The sequence below is a fragment of the Mauremys reevesii genome, linkage group 7, assembly GCF_016161935.1.
Source record: "Mauremys reevesii isolate NIE-2019 linkage group 7, ASM1616193v1, whole genome shotgun sequence".
Lineage (NCBI taxonomy): Eukaryota > Metazoa > Chordata > Testudines > Geoemydidae > Mauremys > Mauremys reevesii.
Window position 1 is genome coordinate 125,211,689 of NC_052629.1, and position 26,851 is coordinate 125,238,539.

Genomic DNA, 26,851 nt, shown 5'->3' on the forward strand with positions numbered 1-26,851 from the left:
CTATGTTAAGTTCTCCTCACACCTTCTATGGGCCATCTTAATTATCACTTCAAAAAGTTTTTTTCCTCCTGCTAAGGATAGCTCATCTCAATTGATTAGACTCTGCCTGTTGGTATGCATACTTCCACCTTTTCATGTTCTCTGTATGTATAAATATCCCCTGTCTGTGTGTTCCATTCTATGCATCCGAAGAAGTGAGCTGCAGCTCACGAAAGCTCATGCTTAAATAAATTTGTTAGTCTTTAAGGTGCCACAAGTACTCCTGTTTTGTTTTTTTTTGCGGATACAGACTAACACGGCTGCTACTCTGAAACCTGTCAATAAGGATTGGTATTATTCAAGGGAGGGACTGCTGGGCTCCAGGACTCCAGTCCAGATCACTAGAGCAGGGAGGGCCTTGCCCCAGGGAGAGCCTGACAGGTTGCCTTTCAATTCAACATATGCATTGCCTTTCAGCTGAGTTCGATGTCCTCCTGTTGTTGTATTATGATGAGAAAGCGTAAACAAGGGGGGTTATGAGTGTGAGAGAGAGAAGGCAAGATTAGAGCTTGAGCTGGATCCATGACCATCTTGGCTAATAGCCATTGATGGACTTGCCTCCATGAACTCATCTAGTTAGTTTTTGAACCCAGAGTCTGGTGTTTTGCTGAAGCCTGTGGATGCACTTGAGACTGGGTTTTCAGAAGCAGTTTGTCCATGGTGAATCCAAACACGTGTATTGCTGTAGGTGTGTTTCTCACAGCTCTAATCCCTGTGACATCTGCAGAAAGAAGTGTCTCAAAGCTTAAGTTAATAATAATGTATTTGAGGTCTACCATGTCTCAGAACTTTTGGTAGGACAGGCTGCAGTGTCCATAGCCAGTGACATTTGCAAGACACTGGACGTCAAGGACATGATAGAATAATTCATCAATAGAATTCCGTTACTCAGCATAATCAAGGTAAGAAAACACTGGTTCTCTTTCCTAGTCGTAATCCACCAATAAGAGTAAAACGTGACAGGCTATTTATTTAGCTTCGAAGGTATCTGCACCAATGAGTAATTGTGGATTTCTATAGGCATTATCTGCATACTCTGATTAAATTGGTAATGGAATATTATTAATGGCAAGGGTCCCCTCTAGGTTGTCTCGCAGGGGGCCTCCAAATGTATTGCTATGGCACTACCATGACTGCTCACCGTGCTTAAGAGCCTGTGAGGCGGGGCCTTGCCAAGGGCTTTGTGGAAGGCCAAGTGCACCAGACCAGCTGGATCGCTCTTGGCCACACGCTTGTGACACCCTCAAAGAATTCTACAAATTATACTGTGTTAGTTCAGCGGGTCAATTTCCCAGTGCAGAAAAGCCCCAATTCTGCAAGCAGAGACCACTTCTGAAGATGTGAAAATGCAAAAATCCCAAATAGCCCAGGAATGCCTCATCAAATTGTTACGAAAATATGTAAATTGCAGTATGGGTAAAGCCAACCTACTGCGCTGGAGGAAGCAAAGAGTGCTACTTTGCATGAGTCAGAGTTTGAGGTTCATTTCTGATCATTTGCCAGCAAAGATTAGGAACACGCTGCCCTTTACCAGTCATTTTGATAAGCAGAGGTAGAGTCGCGAGTGGAGTGCTGGTCGTAGCTGTTGCAAGCCATGTGTGTATGTACGTGGCATTTGAAGACCCACCTGCAGAAGAACTAGATCAGTGCCTTCTGACCCAGCAACACTCCTCAGTGGAGCTGGGCCTGTGGAAGGGGGTTGAGAGGGAATTTGATCTTTCCTGAAAAGTTTGGATTTCTCATTCTCACCACTAAGGCCCCAAGATCAGAATGCTCCCGGGGGGAGGAGACAGCCACCATGGACTCCCATGATGACTTCTTTGTGGACTCTCTCAAGATGGACAGGGAGATATCTTTTTCTTACCTGGTGTTAAAATAATCATGGCCCACAAGTTTGAATACCAGCACATTTTATACATTGAAAAGTGCATATGAATTTGTAATGGAATCAGATGCGCTATGAGGAAATGAGTGGTTCTCAAACTGTGGGTCAGGACCCCAAAGTGGGTCACAACCCTCTTTGAATGGGGTCACCAGGGCTGGCTTAGACTTGCTGGGGCCTGGGGCTGAAGCCCGAGCCCCACTGCCCAGAGCTGATGCCAAAGCCAGAGGGCTTCCGCTCTGGGCGGTGGGGCTCAGGTTGCAGGCCCCCAGCCTGGGGCTGATGCCCTTAAGCTTCTGCTTTGGCCCCCCTGCCCAAAGTGGGGCTCAGACTTCAGTCCCCCCTCCTGGGGTTGTGAGACAAAGTGGGAATGTTCTTAATGTTTTCTCCAAATACTGGGTGGGTGCCTCAGTTCCCCCTATGCCTTTCTTAAGGATCTAGGTGGTGGGATCAGGGGGTGGGATTGTGGCAGAGCCCTAGAGGGCCAGTGTGATGGTGTCTGCACAGAGAATGGCCGACACCCTGTCTCCTGGCAACTGGTGGCCTGGGCCCCTCCCCTACCGGTGCCAACGGAAGGTGTTGGAGAACAGAGAGATCAGGGGCCTCCTGGCGCGGGAAAGAGACAAAGGCCAGAGGATGGGCTGGAGAGAGTCTGTTTGGAGCTGGCTGGGGAAATGGAGGGAGGCCCCCTCCCCCCCCCCCCCGATGGACCTGACTGAGGGGTCCTGTTCTCTGTACCTACAAGCTCTGTTTTAGGCCGTGATCCTGTCGTCTAATAAACCTCTGTGTTCCCGGCTGGCTGAGAGTCCCATCTGCCTGCGGAGTGGGGGGGCAGGCCCCTCTGGCTGCCCCAGGACCCCACCCGTCGGACTCGCTGCGGGAAGCACACGGTGGGGCAGGGGATGCTGGATGCTCTGAGCTCAGACCCGGGAAGGTGGAAACTGTGAAAGCTTCTTGCCTGGCAGGGGTGGCTCTAGACATTTCACCGCCCCAAGCAGGGCGGCACGCCGCGGGGGGCACTCTGCCGGTCGCCGGTCCCGCGGCTCCGGTGGACCTCCCGCAGGCATGCCTGCAGACGGTCTGCTGGTCCCGCGGCTCCACCGAAGCCGCGCGGGACCAGCGGACCCTCCGCAGGCACGCCTGTGGGAGGTCCACCGGAGCCGCCTGCCGCCCTCCCCGGGACCGGCAGAGCGCCCCCCGCGGCATGCCGCCCCAAGCACGCGCTTGGTGTGCTGGGGTCTGGAGCCGCCCCTGTTGCCTGGGGACAATCTGCTCACAGAGAGGAGGCTCCCCCAGAGTCCTGCCTGGCTTCGTAGGGAGCAGTTCCAGAGCATCGGCCAGTGACTCCGTGACAGGTTGTGAAGTAATTTTTGTTGTCAGAAGGGGATCACAGCGCAATGAAGTTTGAGAACCCCTGTGCTAGAGAACATATACTGTATAAAACATTGACTATATTCTGGCACTTTCTTCTAGGTTTTACTAAATGACTGGCTTGCTGCATCTGGCCTCACTCCCTTCCATTACAAGCGCTGTCTGCTGCTACAGATATGAGTAGTGCTACAAGCCAGAGCTTGGAAACCTCATTAACCTCAGAGGAACTGTGCTATGGATAAGAGGGAGACAGACCAGAGCTGAGTTAGCTGTCAAACCTACAATTAAGGAATGCCCATCTTATCGACATTTCTCTCTCCTGTATAAGCCCCAGGAAAAGATACAATCTCATTTATGGGGCCCTAGAGATTCCGCCGACTTGCACAACCCAGCAGACAAACCAGAATTGCCACAGCCACATCCAAGGTGGGAAGTGCTCTGCATAACTTAAAATAATAGACTGACTAGGCACAAAGTGAGCAAATCATTTCATAATAGCAATGGAAATGCCTTAAAGTGAAGCAGAGACCTCGGAGTGCTTCTGAAGAGCTCACCAAGCTACATTTGTAATATGACTCCTCGGCTGATGCTAAATAGTGTCTCATGCTCCCCTTGATGCATAGCAGGTCTCCCATGGATGCCAATGGGAGGTATGTACAAAGATCAAAGGCAGAATAATGCTTTTATGTGCTAACTTCAAAGTTGCATTAGAAAATTTTTGTTCCATTCAGCATCACTCAGAAGAAAAATGATGCAGGACATCTTTAGGAACACAGGTGTCTTTGTTTTCTTGGCCATTAACACACAACTGAAAGTCCACATGCAACTTCATGTGCAACTGCCTAAGACTTCAGAAGATCTAGCCTTTAATGTCACCATTAGGCTCAAGAGTTGGCACCCTATTGAGATGAATGGGGGCCATTTACATCAGTCTTAGTCCTAGTCTACACTACAAGTCGATGTAAGTCGCCTCATGTCGACCTAGCTGTGGAAGTGTCTTCACTTAAATTTGGTTCCCACCGATGTAAGTGCCTCTCTACGCTGATTTAGTAACACCCAGGGCCGGCTCCAGGCACCAGCTTATCAAGCAGGTGCTGGGGCGGTAACTCCGGAGTGGGGCGGCACTTTCAGGGATTCCACGGCAATTCGGCGGAGGGTCCCTCACTCCCGCTCGGAGTGAAGGCCCTCCCGCTGAATTGCCGCAGATCACGATCGCGGCTTTTTTTTTTTTTTTTTTTTGGCTGCTTGGTGCGGCAAAACCCCTGGAGCTGGCCCTAGTAACACCACCTCTCCAAGCAGCGTAGAGTCACAGTCAATGTAATCAGGTCAACACAGTGTCAGTGTCTAGACAGTGCATTGCTTACATTGACGTTACTGGCTTTCCAGAGCTGTCCCACAATGCCCCACACTGATAATACAATTGATACAAGTGCTCCTGGGGAGAACATACACCACTGACACAAGGAGCCAAGTGTTACAGAGACAAGTGATTTTATCACTGCAGGGGCTGTATGCCAACGTAAGTCAGGTTGACATAATTTTGGAGTGTAGACATGGCCTTAGGGAGTGTTTCAGGCTGTCTGGGACGATGTAACACTAGTTGCATTAAGTGTCATTGCAGTTTGTAAAGGTGCACGACCCACCGCTGCGGTGCCTCCTGCTGGTCGTCTCAGGGAATTAGCATCTCCAACCTCCAGAGCGCTGTCTGCAGGCCCGTGTCCCACTGCTGCCGGCTCCCATGTCCCTCCCAGGACCTGGTCCCCCTTGCCTTTGGGGTGCTGCCCCCTGGCAATATCCCCCCAGTCTCAGGGTCTCCCCCCAGGGGAACCCCCAACCCTCTATCCCCACTGTGCCTCAGTCATGGGCTACTGCCAGTCACCATCTAGTCCCTGCTCACTGGGGCAGAGTGCAGTGTAAAAGCCACTCATCATAGGCAAGGGAGGTTTGGACCTGCTGCCTCTGCCTACCCCTGGGCTGCCCCTCTGCAACCCCAGTACCCAATTGGCCTTCCACTATGCCTGCAGCCTGGAGCATTTCCAGGCTGGAGCTCCCTTAGCCTTCCCCCAGCCCTGCTCCACCCCAGGTACCGGCTCTCAGCTCCCTGCAGACAAATCCCTCCCTCTCAAAGCAAGAGAGAGTCTCTACTCCTGGCTTCCCTGGCTTTTATAGGGCCAGCTGTGGCCTGATTGGTGTGTGGCCCAGCTGTGGCTGCCTTCCCCAATCAGCCCAGCCTATGCCCTGCCACAGCCCTCTCCCAAGGCTGTTTTAAGCCCTGCAGGGCTTTTGTTTAATGAAAGCTTAGATTCTGCAGACGCTGTCAAGGAAGCTGAATACTGTAAATGCATCTGGCTGCCTATTAGTGTGACACCACCGATCTAGATCCTTCTTTTTATTCTAGAGAAAGCTCACTAAGGTAAGAACAGGAAGGACAGTGCACAGTTTCTTTAATCTGTCAATGTGCTTATACCAGGCTCATTAGCATAATATCTTTAGTGCTTACCGTGTGCCCCCAAAACTGACAAGCCAACAATTTTAGCACTAAATTCACTCTGAAAATTAAGAGTAACCCTCCCCCCCCAAAAATCTGACAATGAGAAAGGAAAAATATATCGGGAAACAATAATACCCTTACCTTCCAATTTATGGTACATTGTTCAAACAAAGCAAAGAAAAAATTACAAAACTATACGAGAAAAAGCTTCCTTGTGAGAATATGGATTATTCAGCTCGTAGCTGTAATGGGAACCTGGGGCTCTCTCTAAACACACTTAGGAAGTTAAATACTGAGAATGGTGTTTACATTGCAAATCCTGCTTCCTTTTGCCCATTAAAATGTCCTACATGTGATGAACTCAGAAAGCCTCTGCACCCAGAGCTAAAGTAAATCCCAGCAAAGATCCAATGGAAAACACAGAACATTGTGGCCCATTATCTATCCATTCAGTTACACGGAGAGAATGTTTACATTCGTTGCCTGTCAGATCTCAAGCTAGGGATATATCCCCCCTTGATCCATGTGTGCCCCATTGCAGACCATGGGCGCGACATATGACAAAAGAAGGAAAATATGCTCCTAGAAGCCCTGAGGTAGGGGGGAAATGACGCCTGCTTCAGCTGCTGCTTGCAAGTTGTGATGCTGTACAAGACATGGCTAGAGGTTTCTTTCTGACACTGTGTGTGTGCTGGCTGGGAGGCATCCAACATGCAGGGTCCTGCAGAGTGAGAGAAATTCTGCTGTCTCTGACATAAGCCTTAGGTTGAGGAAAGAACAAATACAACACACAATTCACCAGGAGGGATAGGGTGTTGATCTGCTTGTTGTCTAAATGCCAGTAAGTCTCTGTCCAGGACATGGAGGCCCCTCTGCCCCTGGGAGGAGGCAGGTGGCCAGTGGCTCAGCTAGTCCCGGTTAAGTGCCTGGCATGTATTAATTTCCCTTTCAAGTGCCCACAGCTCATCTGCTGAAATTGCAGCCCTGAGATAGTGCAGAGGGTACGTGGGGGGGGGGTCTCAGTGGTCTACAGGTGGGTTGGGATCAGTGGGGTTGGGGTCAGTCGGGGAATACTGGGGTGGGGGAATGCGTGAGGTGAGTGAGGGTGCTGGGTGGGGAAATACTAGGACCTGAGGGGGTGAGTGTGGTGAGGGGTCAGCAGGGGAATACTGGGGTGGGGTGCTGGGTGGGGATACTGGGGTCTGGGGGTGTGAGTGGTCAGCAGGGTAATAATGGGGTGGGGGTGCTGGGTGGGGGGATACTGGGGGTTGGGGGGTGAGGGTGTGGGGTCACCGGGGAATACTGGGGTGGGGTGCTGGGTGGGGATACTGGGGTTTGGGGGTGAGGTGTGGGGTCACCGGGGAATACTGGGGTGGGGTGCTGGGTGGGGATACTGGGGTTTGGGGGTGAGGGTGTGGGGTCACCGGGGAATACTGGGGTGGGGTGCTGGGTGGGGATACTGGGGTCTGGGGGTGAGGGTGTGGGGTCACCGGGGAATACTGGGGTGGGGTGCTGGGTGGGGATACTGGGGTTTGGGGTGAGGTGTGGGGTCACCGGGGAATACTGGGGTGGGGTGCTGGGTGGGGATACTGGGGTTTGGGGGGTGAGGGTGTGGGGTCACCGGGGGAATACTGGGGTGGGGTGCTGGGTGGGGGGATACTGGGGTCTGGGGGATGAGGGTGCTGGGGTGAACGGGGGGTCAGTGCTATATGTTGGGGTCAGTGGGGAAAGGCAGGGGGCTCTCAGGGCAAGGGGGGGTCTCACACACAGTGCGGGGGAGGGATAGCTCAGTGGTTTGAGCATTGGCCTGCTAAACCCAGGCTTGTGAGTTCAATCCTTGAGGGGCCACTTAGGGATCTGGGGCAAAAAAATTGGTCCTGCTAGTGAAGGCAGGGAGCTGGACTCAATGACCTTCCAGTTCTAGGGGATTGGTATATCTCCAATTATTACCTTTTTTTATTACCAGTGTTGGGGGCGGTCTCTGTGGGGGCAGCCACGCGGGGCGGGGGGGGGTCTCACGCGCAGTGCTGGGCGCGGTCTCGGGGCGGGGGGGGCGTCTCGCGCGCAGTGCTGGGCGCGGTCTCGGGGCGGGGGGGGTCTCGCGCGCAGGGCTGGGCGGGGGGCGCGCGGGGTCTCGCGCAGGGCTGGGCGCGCTGCCGGCGGCGGTTGGCGCCTGGCGCTGAGGGAGCCGCGCGCCGGTCGCTGCCGCCTGTGAGGTGAGGCGGGGAGAGAGGGAGGCGCCGTCCGCACGGACTGGGCTGCCGCTGCCGAGTCCCGGCCCCAGGGGAGCCCCCTGAAGGGGGGGGGGGAGAGGCGCTCGCTCACCCACCCACCGGTCCCGGTCCCGGTCCCTGCGCTCGGCGCTGGCCGGGCCCGTCGCTGGGGGTTTGGGCACCGAGGACCCAGCGCCCCAGTCAGTCAGTCAGGGCCAGGCGCTGCACAGACAGCGCCCCCGCAGGGAGCTGCGGGTCTCTGGCTCTGGCCCGGGGGACACCGAGCCTGGGTGACAATGGGACAAACGAGCAATTTCAGTCTTTACGCGCTCGGAACAGCCCCGGTGCCCGGTGCCCGGTGCCGGGCAGGCTGAGGCGCTTCCGCCTTTGCAATGCAAAGAAAGTGACCAGACCCCGGGGGGAGCTGCCAGCCTTGTAAATGGCGGGAGTTTGTGTCAGACAGTGCCCGGGTAACGCTGTAAACCGGCCAGCTGGCTCGTTAGCCCGGGCACAGCTGGGCCATGGCATGGAGAACCCCCTTTGACCGCCATTATCCCTCTGACTATACAGCAGGAGACAGGACAAGGATAACAGGCTGCTTGCCTGGCAGAATCCCCTTAGGGCAAAGGCTTTGCCAAGCCTGGTGTTTTCAGAACATTTTCAAATACCTCGTTATTTTGAAGTAAATAACCATTTTATTATACGAACACACTGGGTTAGTACAGAGCAGAATCTAACCGTTGTTAGGCATTGTAAAATTTAACAATATACATTTAATTAGAAATGGAAATTTTGTTTTAGTAACTTGGCAATACTTTCTCTTTCTGCTAATGTTTAATGTACACCTTGATCTACTTTACTATACACATCTGCAGCTGGTTTTCTGGTTCCTTGGATTCCCAGTCTGGAACTTAGTGGACACACTAAAATGTATGGTTCTAAGAGTGATATTTGAGGCCCTTTCTATATAAAGGGGTTAAACTGATTCCTGCTATAAGTATACTACAGTTACTGCAGCTGGATATAATAGGGATGAATTTGGCACCGTAAACTTTTAGTAGAAGTACACAATCTAGTGTCTTATATGCACTCACATTACTTGTGCTCACTCTGAAACTTATATGTTTGAAGCCTGTTCTGGGGTGAGGATTGATTTTTAACTTAAACAAGATGGATCAAGTATTGCAGGGCTGGAGTAGATCCTGGTGAAGGGCCTTGGAGAGGGAGGGAGGGAGGGGAATCCAACAGCAGGAAGGATTGTTGTGATATAAAGTGTGTGTGTCAGTAAGAGAAAATGTAGGTGTTCAGCTGATCCTGAAATATACCATGGCCTATGTTATGCAGAAGTTCAAATCAGACTAGATTATCATAATGGTCATTTATTGCCTTAAAAATCTATGAATATGTTTCCAGAATGCAATATTGGCAACCCCAAGCATTCAAAAATCATGAGCCTTAATACTTTTTAAAAAAATCAGTCATTAAGATTTTAAATAAAATATCTTGAACTCATTTCATTTGCCTTCTGTTCTTGAACCTTACATAGGGTGACCAGTGTCGGAGAAAAACTCAGTTCTCGCTTTTTCTTTGGGTGCAGCAAAATCAAATACTTTATTATTTCTCCAGTAATTACAATAGAGGGAGGGAGTGCCCTAGGACACAGGGTCGCCCCAGTCCCGGACAGGTCTCTCAACAGGTAAACAATTACAGCAAGCATTTATACCTTTGTTACAGACAATAACAAGCAATAATACAGACAATAATGAGCAACAACTGCATTTTGTTTATACATAAGCCATCCTGCTATCTTATTTTTCTCACTTCTAGGAGACGCCAGTCTACATATTTGGTTATCAGTTGCAAGGTCGTAATAACTCCTTACACAGTTCTTTCCCTCTCGCCTCACACCATCCTCGCTTCTACAAGTCTCACGTCATTAGGGTTACAGTGTGGCTTAACTCTTGCTAACTACTAGCCTGACTCTTGCTAACTGACTGACATGCATTAAGATCCCCTTCAAATCCTTGTTAATTCTTTCCCTACTTCCACACCAGGTAGCAAGTGTTAAAAATCGGGATGGGGGTGGGGGGGATAATAGGAGCCCATATAAAAAAAAGCCCCAAATATCAGGACTGTCCCTATAAAATTGGGACAGCTGGTCACCCTAACGCACATAGGTCAAGTTTCAAGGTTTCCTTTGCAACCATGAGGGCTAGAAACTTGGGGGTTTTTTTGTTTGTTTGTTTTTTGTTAAAGTCTCATATATTTAAGTGTCTCCAGGAGTTGAGGCTTTAAGAAAAACACCAAATATTGTGACACTCACAATAAAATCATGAGATTTGACAACACTGAGAGGGCTATAAACAAGCAAATAAACAGAGGCTTGGTATTGTGTTATATTTTAATAAACACTTGCTTTTTCTTGAACATGTGACTCTTTTGATTTAAGAACACATCTGTGCAGCTATTCTGTTCAAATAAATAACCTAACTCTGAGGTAATCCAGCTATATGTACCTGTGTTTAACTGATGTGACTGTGCAGCCATTCATTGATGTGCATATGTATACAATTCCAATAGACTCTCCAATGGTTCTAATTTCTTGATGAGTTTATGTCTGGGATCTTTCTTGTAGTGTCTCCACCTTATTAGCTCATTCAGTTTATTCCAATAGGACTTCAAATTCAGTACTTTCATAATGCATATTGTGATGGGGTATGTACTCCACACAGGCCATGAATGGTTGAATATAGACCTGAGGTGCCAGTTAGTATAATTATTATACTATGTGGCTGCACCTGGAGGGTGGGCCAGACTTAACTGGAGAAGGAGGTGGGTGGGTACTATAAACAGAGGAAGTTCAGATGACAGGGTGGGAGTTTGAGTGGGACTTGCTGAACTATAACCAGGGGGCTGGAAGATATAATGGAGAATACTAAAACCAGTCTAGAAAATGATAAAGGAGATAGCAGAGGATCACAGGTTAGGAAAAAGAAAAGTGTAGACATGCCAGAGCTAGAAGAAGAAACGGTAAGCAGAAAACAGGAATGAGAAAAGAGTAAAATCAAACTATTATAATAATTCAGTACTCATTACTCAAGGGTGTGAAGATAGGGAATATAAACCCTCTGAAAGTGGCAGAGTGGATTTTTAAAAGTGCTGGAGCCATTGAAAGAGCTAGAATGCTGCAAGGAGGAGAGCTGTTAATTGAATGTAAAAGCAAGGAACAAGTGGAGAAACAAAGACTAAAATGCCAGGAGAGGTGAAAGTAAGCTGTCAACTGTCTGATGGAGACAAAATAAATTGTATAAGGGGTGCCAATCAAAATGACTGAAGATGAAGTGAAGCAAAGCATAAGGGATAAGACACTATATGTTAACCACTAATTAGCAAGAATATGGGAAAGAAAGATAGCAACAGTTGTGCTAGTTGCATTTAAAAGAGAAACCGTTCCAGATAGGGTAACCATAGGATATTAGATTTTTTTTTTGACAAAACTGTATATCTCCACCCCCGGTGAGGTGCTAGAGATGCCACGTAGCAATGTATATGTATAGGGAAAATTAAGAAAATGTGCAAAGTGGGTTCAGGAGGGGAAGGAATACATCTGATCATATAGTAAGAGTAGAGACAGAAGCACAAAAAAGTATGAGAAATAAAGACTATCTGATAGTAGCTTTCCTAGCTATTGTAAAAGCTTATGATATGTTGTGGAGAGAGAGCTTATTGCATAAATTAGCAATAAGCATAAAAGAAAGAACATGTAGCTGGGTAAAGGATTTAAGTAAAAAAACTATGCAGGTCAGAGTAAGGAAAGCCTACTTTAGCATATATACATTCACAAATGGCAGTCCACAGGGAATGTCATCAGCTCTACCTTATTCAGCATAATGATAAACTATCTGTTGAAAAGGATGAGTGCAGGAATAGCCATTTTATTGTTTACAGATGGCTGCCCTGTGGGCTAAAAACAGAAACCAGAAAATAGCCGAGAAGCGAATTAACAAAGCATATAGGAAAAGTGCAGAATGGGGAAATGTGATTCTTTCAATTTTCAATACTTAAGGAATGATATTCATTAAAGGAAAATATAAAAAGGATTGTAAAAGGTCTATGTGGACAGCAAATAGGCATAGTTAAAAGCTACAAATTCCTGACATTTGATAGCAAGGTAACATGGAAGAATCACATTGCTTTCATCTTTACATTTACCTTCAGTATTTACAGTCTATTTAAAAATATTGCTGGAACCTCTTCTGGTGCAGATAAGAAAGCATTGGTAATAATTTATAGAGCATTAATAAGACCAATCTTCGAGTATAGATGACAAGCATTTAGTTCAGCATAAAAAAACATGTCTGGTAGTAATGGGGGACTTTACCTAGACAGCAGTTGGGCAAAGCACAACATTTCCAGAAAGTCTTTGGGTTGTATTGAAGACAACTCTTTGGTCCAAAAAGTGGAGGACCTAACCAGGATGCAGCCATTTTTTACTTAATTCTGAGCAACAGGGAGGAATTGGTAACAAATCTCAAGGTGGAAGGCAATTTGAGTGAAAGTGATTATGAAGTTATAGATTTCACTATTCTAAGGAAAGAAAGGAGTGAGAGCAAAAGAATAAAGATAATGGACTTAAAAAAAGCAGACTTTAACAAACTCAGAGAACTGGTAGATAAGGTTCAATGGGAAGAAAAACTTAAGAGAAAAAGTTCAGAAGAGCTGGCAGTTTCTCTAGGAGACAATATTAAAGGCACAACTGCAAACTGTCCCAATGCAAAGGAAAGATTATTCTTCCTATAAGAGGCCAATATGGCTCCATCAGGAGATCTTTAATGAGCTAAAAATCAAAAAGGAGTCATAAAAAGTGGACATGTACAAATTACTGAGAGGAGTACAAAAGTATAGCATAAGCATGTAGGGGTAAACTCAGAAAGTCTAAAGCACAAAGTGAGTTACCCCTAACAAGAGACATAAAAGGTAATAAGAGGAGGTTCTTTGTATACATTAGGAGCAAGAGAAAGACACAAGAAAGTGTAGATCCTCTCTCTACCTAGTGGGGAAAGAGAGCTAGTAACTGATGACATCAAGAAAGCTGAAGTGTTTTAATGCCTTTGCTTCAGTTTTCACTAAAAATGTTAATGGTGAGAGATACTTAACACAATTAACAACAATGGGGAAGGACTGCAAGCCAAAATAGGGTAAGAATAGGTTAAAGAACATATAGATAAATTAGATATATTCAAGTTGTCAGGAGGATGAAATTCACTGTAGGGTATTTAAGGAACTATCTGAAGCAATCAGAACCATTCCTGAGGAGGGGTCATGACTAGGGCTATGATTTTGTCATGGAGGTCATGGAATCCATGACTTCCAGAGACCTCTGTGACTTGAGCCCCAGGCACCTGGGAGCTGTAGGATGCCCCGCTATCTCTGGTGGCTGGGAACTGCAGGGGTCTGAGCTCCCCACTGCAGAGGGTGGCAGGGAGACCCTGGTGCTCCAAGGCGGCAGGGAGACCCTGAGCTCCCGGCCACCGTGGGCAGCGGGGCTCCCGGGAACTCCCAGTCTCTGAGAGTGGCAGGGATGCTCCACCGCTCCCAGCTGCTGCAAGTAGCGGGGCCCCTGGGAGGTCCCAGTCACTGCAGGCAGTGGGGGTGCCTCTCAGCTCCCAGCTACCACGGGTGGTGGGGAAGCTCTGCAGCTCCTGGCTGCCGCAGTTGGTGGGGGTGCCCCGGAGCATGGAGCCGCTGGTGGTGGGGAGACCTTGCAGCTCCGAGCCAGGCCACCCTGCATGGTGCGGGGAGCTTGCAGCTCCCCATTTTGTCATGCATATTTTTAGTAAAAGTCGCAAATAGTTCACAGGCTTCCGTGAATTTTTCTTTATTGCCCATGACCTGTCCGTGACTTTTACTAAAAATATGTGTGACAAAATCTTAGCCTTAGACCCAGAACATGGGAGAAGGGCAAACATAGCACCTATCTTTAAAAAGGGGAACAAAGTGGACCCAGGGAATTACAGACCAGTCAGCTGAACTTTGATACCTGGAAAGATACTGGAACAAATGATTAAATGATCAATTTGTAAGCAGCTAGAGGATAATAGGGTTATATGGAATAGCCAGCATGGATCTATCAAGGACAGATTATGCCAAACCAACCTAATTTCCTTCTTGGACAGGGTTACTGGTCTAGTGGATGGGAGGAAGCAATAAACATGATATATCTTGATTTTAGTGAGGTTTTTGACACAGTCCCCCATGACATTCTCATAAGCAAACTAGGGAAATGTGATCTAGATGAAATTACTATAGGGTTGGTGCACAACTGGTGGAAAAACTGTACTCAAAGAGTCGTTTTCAAGGATCACTATCAAGCTTGGAAGCTGCATCTAGTTGTATCCCAAAGGGGTCAGTCTTGGGTCCACTACTAGTCAATATTTTCATTAATGACTTGGATAATGGAGTGGAGAGTATGCTTATATTTGCAGATGACATCAAGATGGGAGAGGTTGCAAGCATTTTGGAGGACACATTAGAATTCAAAAATGACCATGGCAAATTAGAGATTTGGTCTGAATTCAACAAGATGAAATTCAATAAAGACAAGTGCAAAGTACTACACTTAGGAAGGCCTTTTCAAATGCTACAGAATGGGGATTAATTGGCTAGGTGGTAGTACTGCTGAAAAGGATCTGGGGGATATAGTGGATCACAAATTTGATATGTGTCAACAATGTGTTACAGTTGCAAAAAAAGGTTAATATGCTGGGGTATATTAACCAGAGTGTCGTATGTAAGACATGGAAAGGGATTGTCCCACTCTCCTTGGTACTGATGAGGCCTCACATGGAGTTCTGTGCCCAACTATGGGTGCCACACTTTAGGAAAGATGTGGACAAACTGGAGAGAGTCCAGAAGAGAGAAACAAAAATGATAAAGGTTTAGAAAACTTGACCTTTGAGGAAAGATTAAAAAACCTGGGCATGTTTAGTCTCAAGAGACGAGGACTGAGGGCAGACCTGACAACAGTCCAACTATATTAAGGCAGTGGTTCTCCACCAGGGGTACATGTATCCCTGCGGGTACGCAGAGGTCTGCCAGGGGGTACATCAACTCATCTAGATATTTGCCTAGTTTTTAAAACAGGCTATGTAAAAAGCACTAGTGAAATCAGGACAAACTAAAATTTCATACAGTGGGTTGTTTATACTGCTTTATGTACTATACACTGAAATATAAGTACAGTATTTATATTCCAGTTGATTTATTTTATAATTATATAGTAAAAATTAGAAAGTTAGCAATTTTTCAGTAATAGTGTGCTGTGACACTTGTATTTTTATCTCTGATTTTGTAAGCAAGCAGTTTTTAAGTGAAGTGAAACTTGGGGTATGCAAGACAGATCAGATTCCTGAAAGGGATACAGTAGTCTGGAAAGGTTGAGAACCATTGTGTTAAGGGCTGTTATGAACAGGAGGGTGGTCAATTGTTCTCAGTGTCCACTGAAGGTAGGACAAGAAATTATGGGCTTAATCTGCAGCAAGGGAGATTTAGGTTAGATATTGAGGAAAACTTTCCAACTATAAGGATACTTAAGTACTGGAACAGACTTCTATGGGAGGTTGTGGAATCCTCATCACTGGAGATTTTAAAGAACAGGTTGGACAAGCACCTGCTAGGGATAGTCTAGATTTATTTTGTTCTGCAACAGTGCAGGGGATTGGACTAGATGACTTCTTGAGATCTCTTCCCGCCCTATGTTTCTATGATTCTATGAAAGACCTACAGAAATTAGCATATAAAACCATGGTAAAATGCATTATAGGAGGAAAATCACCCCCCAGATATAAATGTGGAACCACATAATGCAATTAAAAGGAGAGCTAAATGTATTAAATATAGAAAATTGATATATGTGTGGAAAATGGAGCACACATTGCCCAATATTTGCAGACTGGTCTAAAGATGAGAACTTGGAGAGTGGGGGACAGCATTCTGTGTCCCATCACTTGGAACAAAGCGATCCATTAGAGGAACAAATTTTGTAGTTGTTATGACAGTTGAACTAGCAGAGATAATGTTGCTGTTATACTGAATACAGGATGTGCTACCTACCTCCATTGTCATCTTAGATTCACTAACAGGACTACTTGCAATCAAAAATGAGAATACAGATAGTAGAAATGATATAATTAATGAAATATTGTTACTAAAAACAGAATTGGCACAGATGGGAGCCTAGATCTCAGCGCATATCAGGATAGCAGGAAACGAGATGGCAGACACAGTAGCAAGAAATGCTGTGAAAAAAATGATATTTTTTGACATTTTGACAAATGAGCTTTCTAAGTACATAGGAGTTGGAAAATCTAATTAAAAATGAACTAAGAGCTGAGAGGTATGAAGTATGTACAAAAGAAACCCGGGGGAAGAGATTTCATAAAGTAGGCCTTGAAATTGAAAATGCTCACTTCTTGCAAAAACGCGATGGAAAGAGTGAGGGAATTCTACTCGGAATACTTACTGGATACTGTGTCGTACACAATAACTTGGCTTTAATAATCACAAAGATGGGCTGTGTGAGACATGCAAGGTCAAAGAAGCGGTTGGTCACCTTCTCTGGGAATGTAAAGGGTATAACATTGATAGGGGAAATTTGTCTGACAATCTCAGGCACCTAAAAGTGACAATGTTTACACTATAAAATATCTAGAAAGAGCATCACAAAAATGAGGGACCATTAAGAAAGCAATGTTAATTAAAAAATATTGGGCAAAGAGAGAGACTGTAACTATATATATATCATGAAATCCAGCAGCTGGTGATTTATAGACTTGGAATGTGAGTTTGCTATGCCATAAAATACAAGAAGAGGAAGAAGAAGAAGAAAGTCAGCGGAGGGGGGATGTGGAGAAATTCTATAGTTATTCTCTGGGAAGGGAGAGTAGGGAAACCAGGAATGTCAAGGAACAGAATCAGAGAAGAGAAGGGGAGAAGTGCCTTCTCTCTGGGAAGCAGCTGGAAAAGGCTGAGAGGGGAAAAAGACCAGATAGTCTTCTCCAGGGACAAGCTGGAAGCCTGATTAAGATGGGGGACCTTGATGAGCTGTAGCCTCCTGGAAACCCTGAGTAAGGGGAGAATTGAGCCCGGCCCTGGATTGAGGGATTGATTGAAGCAGGGAGCCACAACAGGGGCACATCTGTGGTGAGGTGACGGCTTGCTGAAGCCAGCTGGCCTTTAGGTTTGATTTGTGTATCTATATATTTTTGTTGGACTTTGATAAGGACTCTGTGTCCCTGGAAGTGGCTGGTCACATAAAGTGGTCTGGCTGGAGGGCCACGACATTCTTATGGCTGAAGTAGACCAAAAGAAGGTGGGGGAAACTGAGGGTAAAGTGGCTGCAGTGCCACAGTCAGGACCAGGGGTGTTGTAGCCACTTTGCCACAGTATTCTTACAAGATTTTAGAATGGTTCTTTGTACATTTTCTAATTAAGGTATTGTGCTTTCTAGAGACACTGTTAGGCAATATTCTCCTCTTTCCAGTTGGAAGCAGGGTAAAAGAGAGATGTAGAGAATGTCAGTTTGAGTGATTCTGCTTTAACTGACCTAGCAAATTAATCATGTATTCTCCAGGATGTTGGCATGCACTCTTGCAACATTGTAATGGGTCATGATCCAGTAAAGAGATGCAAATAATTCTGTACTCAATACTACTCTTAGTACAATTTTTTTTCAACTAATATAGTAAATACATGAATGCTTCAGGAGAAGTGATAAGCTTTTTCGGTCCATGTAATCTAAGGGCACAAAGCCAATTTTAAATTGTGCAGCTGAAAACCTAGTTTTATTATTCCCATAAATTCCATGAGAAGGTCAATGTCTTGAGTAAAGCTGAGCAAATAATTTGTAGCAGTAATTTATTCAATGAATCTATCCTTTGTTCTATTTGTGAATTGTATGCAACCAGCTCCTCAAATGTATTCATTATTCAAAATTATTCTCTGAATATTCTGTGAATAATTTATGATCCATAGACTGTAAGCAGTTTTTTCCCCAGATACTCTATATGTGAGGTGTTGATTAGTTTTTATTGGACACAGAATCAGGTGTCCATTAGAGAGCTGACTGAAATTTTTCTTTCAAAACATTTTTCAGTGGAAAATGGCTTTCTGACAATGAAAATTTTAGTGAGAAAAATTGTGGGGTTTTCTTTATTTGGTTTTGTCAAATAAGCAATAAACTTGGGTTGCTCAAAAACAAAGCAATTTGGGGCTTGGGGATTTCAATTAAAATTTAACAGTACAGAAGAAAACAAAATATTTTGCTTTTGTGAAACTTTCATGGCTGGGGGAGCAGAGGGGGGAGTCATTTCCCAATCAGTGCTAGTTTAAAACTTGTGACCTTTTTTTAAAACTAAAAATAACATTTTGCAAATGTTCTCTTAATAAATTCATAGATTTTCATGGACAGAAAAGACCAGTATGATCATATAGTCTGATCTCCTATATGAACTGGCCAGAGGATTTCATTCGGCAATTCTTAATATTTTAAAAAACTGTGAATTGTTAGAGCCTATTAGTGAACATTCCAGTCAGTGACTCATTCACTAGAACAGAGGTAGGCAACCTATGGCACGGGTGCCGAAGGCGGCACACAAGCTGATTTTCAGCGGCACTCACACTGCCCGGGTCCTGGTCACCTGTCCGGGGGGCTCTGCATTTTAATTTAATTTTAAATGAAGTCTCTTAAACATTTTAAAAACATTATTTACTTTACATACAACAATAGTTTAGTTATATATTATAGACTTAGAGAAAGAGACCTTCTAAAATGTTAAAATGTATGACTGGCACGCGAAACCTTAAATTAGAGTGAATAAATGAAGACTCGGCACACCACTTCTGAAACGTTGCCAACCCCTGCACTAGAATGTTCACAAAAAGCAAATGCAAAGGGGAGATTACACAGCTGACACACACTCAGTTCTTTGTTTGAGCAAATAGTTGGATATATTTATTTTAAAATATTTAGCTAGTTTTAATCGTGATCATTTGTGCAATTCAAACACATCTACCAAGTTAACTATATTAACTCATTCATATACTGGGCTTCACAAATACAGGTGATGTTAATGGCATAGTCTTTATACATAAAATAGTTCTCAAAAACCTGTATCTTAATCCAGCCTGAAGGTACCTCAGTATTACAAAATCAGCTGTCACGTAACCTAGCTCTCTGATAGCCTGCATATAAATTAAAAGTCAGCAAATTACCTTTTTTGTGGTATACTGTCTCTTTAAAATGATATAGAGACACAAATAAACAAAAAAAAATGCCATACAGAAACATTTAAAGATCTCTGCTGCCTGATGTAAATACAATACATAAAGTGGGGTACTTATGCCAGATTCTGATCTCACTGACACGTGTACTTCCATTTACATTAACAGAGTTAATCCAGGTTCACACAGAAGTGAAATCAGAATCATTTACTCCTCTTCTGAGGATTGGTCTCCTAGCTCCTTAAGTAGGGAAAGTCAAAAGAGAAAAATAATGCCTGTGCTGCAGCTTGCACTGGTTCTCTACCCGGTGCTAGATCTGCTTCCTGGTTCTGGTATTAATTTACAAAGCTCTCAATAGAATAGGGCCACACTATCTTAAGTACTGCCTTGCTGACAGTAACCAACCTAAACATCGTCTTCAAGCACACTACATTTAGCAGAGTCAGATACAGGAATATATAAATTTTTTAGGCTCTTAACCACCCACACTAGAGATTTTAATATTTCTTTTTAATGGTTCTTAAATCGAGTTTATAACATCGAGAGAGGGGAGCTTCTTAAATATCATTATCTTGGCTGGCCTCGGGGAGAGTTCTGGTGGCAAGTGCACCCTGATGGACGAGGGAGTGTGCTCTGCACTGACCACTGGACAGCCTTCTCAACTCAGCTCGGAAAGCACCGGCACATTGGACCACTGCTTCCTCAAGCACAGCGATTTCAATTCATGCTCTGAGAAAGCCAGCTCAGGAATCATCACAACACGCTCAGACTCATCAGATCATCGACACAGCAATGACATCTCACTGAGCCAGCAATGGGCGCAAAGCTCAGAACAAAAAACAATGGATCTGAAATATGGGAAGAGAGAATGGATCTGAAAAGCTGGAAAGAAAAAAAGAGAAAGGCCAAATTAAAAAAAGTATTTGAAAAGAAGGCTACAACAAAAAAGTAAAGAAGCAAAGCATGGAAAGGCCACAGCAAGCAAAAAAGCCAAGCAGCCAAAGAAGAAAAGCCAAAGAAGCAACAGAAGCAAGCAGACAAAAACGGCAGGTCAAACATGCCAGCTGCATGGCACCTGGCATGCTGAGCTGCATGCATTTACCCCACCTGGCTGAATTCGAGATGGGTGGAGGAATTCTGCCATGTCTGAGAGATATGAGACAGGGGAAGATGAAGAGAAAGAAGAAGAAGAGGAAGAGAAGAAGAAGAGCAGCACCTCGCAGACCACCCCCCAGCACTCAGGACCCCCAGCAGCAGCACCCTTTTAGAGCCCAGCCACCTTTCCCACGCAAGCAAGTGAGCCCCTGAAAGGAGAGCCCTGAAGAGCAATTGCAAATAGCAAACAGTGTTTTTAAGCAAGCCTTTTTTTTATTTTATTTTTTTGATTGATTTTGATTGATTTGTTTGTTGAACATTCGAGGACAGTATAGTTCCTTTTGTCAGTTTGTTAGAAAAGTCCTTTAGGACAGAAATCTGAAGAGGGGATGGAAAGAGCTCCTGTAGACTCAGCGCAGGCCTTCAGGCAAGAGAAGGCCTGTGGGCTGCCCTGTGGTAGGAGGCATTGCCATGCTTTACCATGCCATGCATGTGGCAATCAAGTCAGGGCAAATTGCGTGGCAATCGGGTATCAACTGCTGGCATTCCTGAAGCATGGTTCAGCAAGCATCCTTATCTTATTCTGTTCTGTTATAGCAAAGTGAAAACCTGGTGATTTAATGGTATGGTTAAAAATCTAAGGTTTTTAAAAGGGGGGTTTTCTTTTTGGCAGGTGGCAATGCAGCAGCAAAAAAAAAAAAATGTTGCTCGGGGGCAGGGGGCGAGGGGAGGGATGGGGGGGGTCTTGGGTGTTGGCTCAAAGGCAGGGGGGAGTGGCAGCCGGACAAGCAAGGGGTGGGGGGGGGTTGGGGGGGGGTGGGGAGGGGGCGACAGATTAGGCTAGCGTAGGGAAGGGTTGGGGGCTGGGAGGGGGGGGTAAATCACTGAATCACTTGGCGCATGCTGCTCCATGCTGTGAGCCATGCTCTGTCCTGATGTGTGTGTGTGAGCAGTAGATATGTAGATGCAAGAAGTCAAAAAATAAGAAAAAAGATGAAAACTATGTAACTGTAAAATGATGCTTTGTAAGGTGAAGAGTATAACCATTGTTCTGTAAAAAATATCATTCTAAATGTATTTATCTCCCTCATTGCCCTCCTCCATGCAGCAAAATCCCTCCTCCATCCCAAAAGGCTCCCAAGGAGAAGGGCGGAACAAAGAAAAAAAGAAGGAAAAGAGATGAAGAGAGAATGAGAGTAAGTTATACGGAATGAAAGAGGAAAGGAAAGAGGAAGAGGAAGGATTTCAAATTACAGGAAAGGACCAGTGGAGGAGAGGAGAGGATGGAGGGGAGGAGGGGAGGGAAGGAAGGAGAGAGGGAGCAGCGGCACCAGCAGGACCGGCAGCAAAATCAGCGGGTGGCACAGGGAAGATCAGCGCGTGCAGAAAACTCTGGGCTGCTGGGCTCGGGTGCGGCTGCTGGATCAGCGCAGCGTGCCAGCAGGAACAGGAGCAGCAGCAGGATCACCCTCACCCCCCCTGCCCTGCCCCCTCCCCCCCCCACCCTGCCCTCACCCCCCTCCTCACCCTCACCCAGCCCCTCCCACCCCGTGCCCGCCCACTCCCACCCACCACCCCGCCCCACCCCATTTTCCTTTCCTCCTCTTTTTTTTCTTTCCTCCTCCTTTTTTCCCTTCCTCTCCTCTCTCCCTTTCCTCCTAAAAAAAATACTTTTTTAATCCTTTTAAAATTATTAAATAAAGTAAAAAATTTAGTTAAGTTGAGGGGACTGAGAGGGGAGTTGGGGGGCTGTAAGGGAAGGGGACTGGGAGTTGGGACTGGGTCAATGTTCACACACAAACCAAGCACACACTCCTGGCCTCACACAGATGTTGATGAAGCTTTTCTGATGCGCTGCTCTTCTTCTGTCCTGGCTTCTGGTCTCCCTGGTGTCTGGCTGCGTGTAATCAGCGCCATCCCCCCACCTCCAGCTCCACCTCCCCCCAGAAAGGTCTCCCAAGGTCTCCCCCTTATTCTCACATACAGCAAGCAGCATACAGACAGCAGACATTGGGGACATTGGGAGTTTGAGAGAGGTCTGAGCGATGCTAGCCAGCCGCCCGCCGCCTTTGGCCAAACGCACCCACATTCCCATGCTGCACTTGCTCAGCCTGTAATTGAACAGATCCTCCCCTGTCCAGGCTGCCTGTTGCCTGGCTTCATTCATGATGGCAGGCAGGGCAGGGTGGGTCCCGTCCCCAGGATAACAGACATTTCAACATCCCTCCCTGTCTGTTTCAATCTCTCCTTAAGTGAAGTACTGCTGCAGCTGCTGCGCTGAAAGAGTAGTGCTTCCTGACACATCATGCATCATGATCCCCCCCCATCCCATCCACGTGGATGTTGAAATTCGTCCCCTCCCCCACCATTGCTTGCAGCACCATTGAAAAAAGTACCCTGTGCGCCCTACGCTGGGGGTGCCTGTGTGCTGCGGTGCCAAGATAGGATATAGGTTCCATCATCAGCCCCCCCCATCCCATTGCAGCCAAGCCAATAGCCTCCACCACCACAGTTTCCAGAGTCACAACAGCAGCAGCAGCAGCATTGCTTTGCTTACTCACAGCACCCAGCAGCCCCCACAGTAGATTCCAAATTGATTTTGACCTGTTGGTAGCTGTCTGCTGCTCAGCGGCTAGCTGGCTTTGCTTATCGCCACAGGGGCTCTCTCCACTCTCTTCTCTTCTGTATGGGGGCTCAGGGGCAGGGGCGGCACAAAGTTCCATGGGGCAAAGTGCCTCACATGCGAGCAAAAGCCAAGAGCAACTGGAATCAGGCCACACCTGCAACACAACCACCTCCCACCCCATGTCTGCCCTTTCCCCAAAAAAAAAAAATCATGCTCAATGGAAATCTCTGCCATCAGGATCCAATCATTCCAGGGCCCGCGGCGTTTGAGATAATTGTGTCCACGCCTCATCACTGTCCATCGCTCATCTGCGTCATCCGCCGCTCTGCTCGCTCCTCCTCTTACCTGGTTCAGGTTCAGCTGCACGAGTGCGATATACGAGCAAAACATCCACGAAGGTGTCCAACATGGAGCTGAGGTATGTTGCTGTCCATTGCTGCTGTGCTGCGCACTCACTGGGTCTCAAAGCAAAAAGGCAAAGAACGGTTGTCTGCCGGAGGAGGGGAGAGGAGGAGGAGAGAACCAGAACCCACACCCTGAAAATGATTTTGCCCCCATCAGCACTGGGGGATCTCAACCCGGGCCAAGGGGGGGGGGGGGGGAGCTATGGAACTATGGATAGCGAGCGAGAGTAGCCCACAGTGCAAAGCTCCAGAAAATCGCTAGGCTCGACCGTGGACACACCACCACCGATTTAATGTGTGTAGTGTGTGACACACACTTTTTTTATAAAATCTGTTTTAAAAACGGTTTATGCAAAATTCGAAATAGTCGTGAGTGTGAGCGTACCCACAGATTCAAGGGAGCGGCAGCAGGCAGTGAGCCCTCTGCTCACTTGGGAAACACTGGGGCAAAGGGGTCAAAAAACCCTTTGCCCCAGCGTTTCCCAAGTGAGCAGAAGATCCAAAATAACAGCCCATAACTAAACCAAGGGCAAGATGAAGAACTCATTTTGGGCTCAGAATTACTGGTTTCTGATAACACTGAGTAGTATGGAGAACTGGGTGGCCAGTTCTTTGGACCTTCTTGATTCACAGTGTGTTCATATTGCAGGGATAGAAATGGTGATATATTCTGTGGCTTTAGAAGTGTTTGTAGATATTTGAAGAAAAGAGTGATATGGTCTAAATGGCAGGAGAGGAAGCAGGGGTGGCTCTAGGAATTTGGCCGCCCCAAGCATGGCGGCATGCCACAGGGGGCGCGCTGCCGGTCGCCGGTCCCGCAGCTCCAGGGGACCTCTTGCAGACGTGCCTGCGGGAGGTCCACCTGAGCCGTGGGACCAGCGGACCCTCCGCAGTCATGCCTGCGGGAGGTCCGCTGGTCCCGAGGCTCCGGTGGACCTCCCGCAGGCATGACTGCGGAAGGTCCGCCGGAGCCGCCTGCCGCCCTCCCGGCAAAATGCCGCCCCAAGTGCGCACTTGGTGCGCTGGGGTCTGGAGCGGGCCCTGAGAGGAAGATTATTTTCTCTGTGGTGTTCTGAATACAGTGGAGGGGACAGAGGGAACAGGCAGACAGGCAAGAGGAGGAGATTGCATTAATCAAGGCAGGAGATGAGCAAAGCATTGACCAGCATTTTAGCCATGAGGATTGAAAGAAATATATATTTTTAAAGATGTTGCAGAGAAAGAATTGACAGGATTTGGTGACTTCATAGAAGTGAGATAGGAGAGCAGGGAGTTGACTGACACTTAGGTTGCAAGCCTGGGTAACAGTGAGGATAGTGGTATAACCCACAGTGATGGAGATTTTGAGAAGGGAAGTTAAAAATAAATTAATATAAGATAAATATCAATAAAATGATGGTTCATATTGAGTTTGGGATGGATTGGAAAATAGGGTTGCTTCATCTTCATTTATAGAGGTGACAAACTTGGATGCTTAGCACAATATGCTTGTTATCTGCACAGAGCTCGGTACTGTATGGGAATAGTGTGGTGCCTTTTGACATACATGATTCATCTGCAGAGACTTGGTTTGAAATACTCCCAAGGCTTGTTAACTTCCAAGAAAGCCTGAGGGCTCCTTAGCCTACAGACTTCATCTACACAGTGCTCCATGTCTGGCAAAACACAAATAAGCAGAGGCTTCCAAAACCCCAGCTGAAGCTGCAGCTCTAAAATCAGAATTTTGCTTTGAACACTTGTTTAACATATCCAACAAGTTGGTTGAATTTGAAAGTTTTACAGCAGGCGAATATAAACTTTAATTCAGGGAATGCTTATGTTTACCCCAGCAGTTAGCCCCAGCACCTATGAATGAAGCACTGCTCAATACATTTATTGTATGCAAACAGAGTAAAGCCTAAACAAATATATACTTGGTGCTCTTGTAGAGCCAGTTTTTACAAAGCTGAAAGCAATTATGAGCCAGATCAGCTGGCAGAGAGAACTTGAACAGAAAAATGTGAATGATAATCAGTGCCGTAACAAGGACGAGGTGAGTGAGGCACTTGCCTCGGGCACGCAAAGTGGAGGGGCGCAGCTCTACCGCGATCAGCAGCGCTTCGGCGGTGGGTCCCTGAGTCCCTCTCAGAGGGAAGGACCTGCCACTGAATTGCCGCTGCCACTTCATTTTTCGGCAATTTGGCGGCAGGTCCTTCCCTCCGACAGGGACTCAGGGATCCGCCACCGAAGATCCTGGAGCCGGCCCTTGCCTCGGGCACAAAAATTCCTTGTTATGGCTCTGTTGATAATTGAGAATCCTTTAAGAATATTTTACTAGATGCCCAAAAATCCACAGTCAAGAAAGGCTGTGCTGGTTTAAAACAACAAACCAACCTGAATTAGAGGGAATGGCTTATTGTAATGTGTCATTGCCAGTTTTACAAAGATATAGCTGTTAACATTTGTGTCCTCTGGATGCAGCAAATACTTTCAGGTTAAGCTAATTGATGACAATCCTAATGTATTTTCCTTCATTTTTAACAGATAAGAATAAAAAATGAATGTTAATGTCTGGAATATCAAAGAGATGTTCAGTACTCCCACAGCCTCAAAGTAAGTGGTTTTGGGTTTTGTTATTATGTTTATAATATTCAAATAATCATGATAGCCTACTGGTTGTATTTAGCTAAAAGATTGAGTAGCTGCTCCCATTAATTTGCAGTAAAAGTTATTTAAATTGCCGCTTGCAGAACTAAGTCAAATAAACTGGAAACATTGTCTGCTGACATCCTAATTTTCCTGGTGTGTTTATTCCTGAGGTCATTAGCAGGTCTCCAGTTAAGGAGCTGGTATGACTGTTATTTGGTGTGATGCATCAGTACAACTTAGACTTCAGCTACTTAATTTGAGGATCTCCATGAAAAAGTCTAAAATAGCTGTGCTTACCATAGCACTGATCTGATACTGTGTTCTAATTTTACTTGAGAAAACATTAAAACACATAAGAAAATGTTTTACTGCCAGATAAAATGATTGGAGGCTTTGTATGTCTTATCTGTGATTTCCTCTGTCCTATTTACATCTTGAAGCATATTAAGTACAACCTTAGACCTTAGTCCATCCCGTGCTTTGCTGCTCATTGGGCTACCCACATTAGCCATCCTTGCCTGTCATTTGTCCTTCTCTCCAAATCTTCCCATTTCATGTTGAGGTGCTTGATGTCGCTCAGAACTGTTCATTTCCATGTTATTCGCAGTCTTCTTCTCTTTCTTCATGTGTTTTCTTGCTTCCATTCCAGGGCAGAATTTGGTAAGCATTCTTTTTCTCAGCACATGCCCCAGCCACTGATGTCTTCTTTTATAGATTATTTGTGAGTGGGTGCCTTGTCCAGTCATTTTTCTGACTTCTTCATTCATCTTCCTATCTCTCTGTGTTATTCCCAATATTCTTCTCAGACATTTGTGATGAAAT

The 26,851-nt window shown here is 46.2% G+C and overlaps 1 protein-coding gene across 15 annotated transcripts in view; it reads left to right on the plus strand.

The window, feature by feature from the left end:
- Positions 1-26,851, plus strand: part of IHO1 (interactor of HORMAD1 1) — a 79,967-nt gene that overhangs the window by 18,972 nt on the left and 34,144 nt on the right. For 7 of the 15 annotated variants that reach the window (XM_039482286.1, XM_039482290.1, XM_039482291.1 and 4 more), the window contains exons 1-2: positions 7,954-7,999; positions 25,925-25,993. Coding sequence is in view for 8 of the 15 variants with exons in the window: in XM_039482281.1 (XP_039338215.1) it covers positions 25,938-25,993 (56 nt within the window). In the remaining 7 variants the exon portion in view is untranslated. Of the gene's footprint in view, positions 1-825; positions 942-3,394; positions 3,943-7,898; positions 8,000-9,673; positions 9,693-25,924; positions 25,994-26,851 lie in introns of those variants that run through there. The other 8 variants (XM_039482281.1, XM_039482282.1, XM_039482283.1 and 5 more) reach the window with 5 other exon arrangements.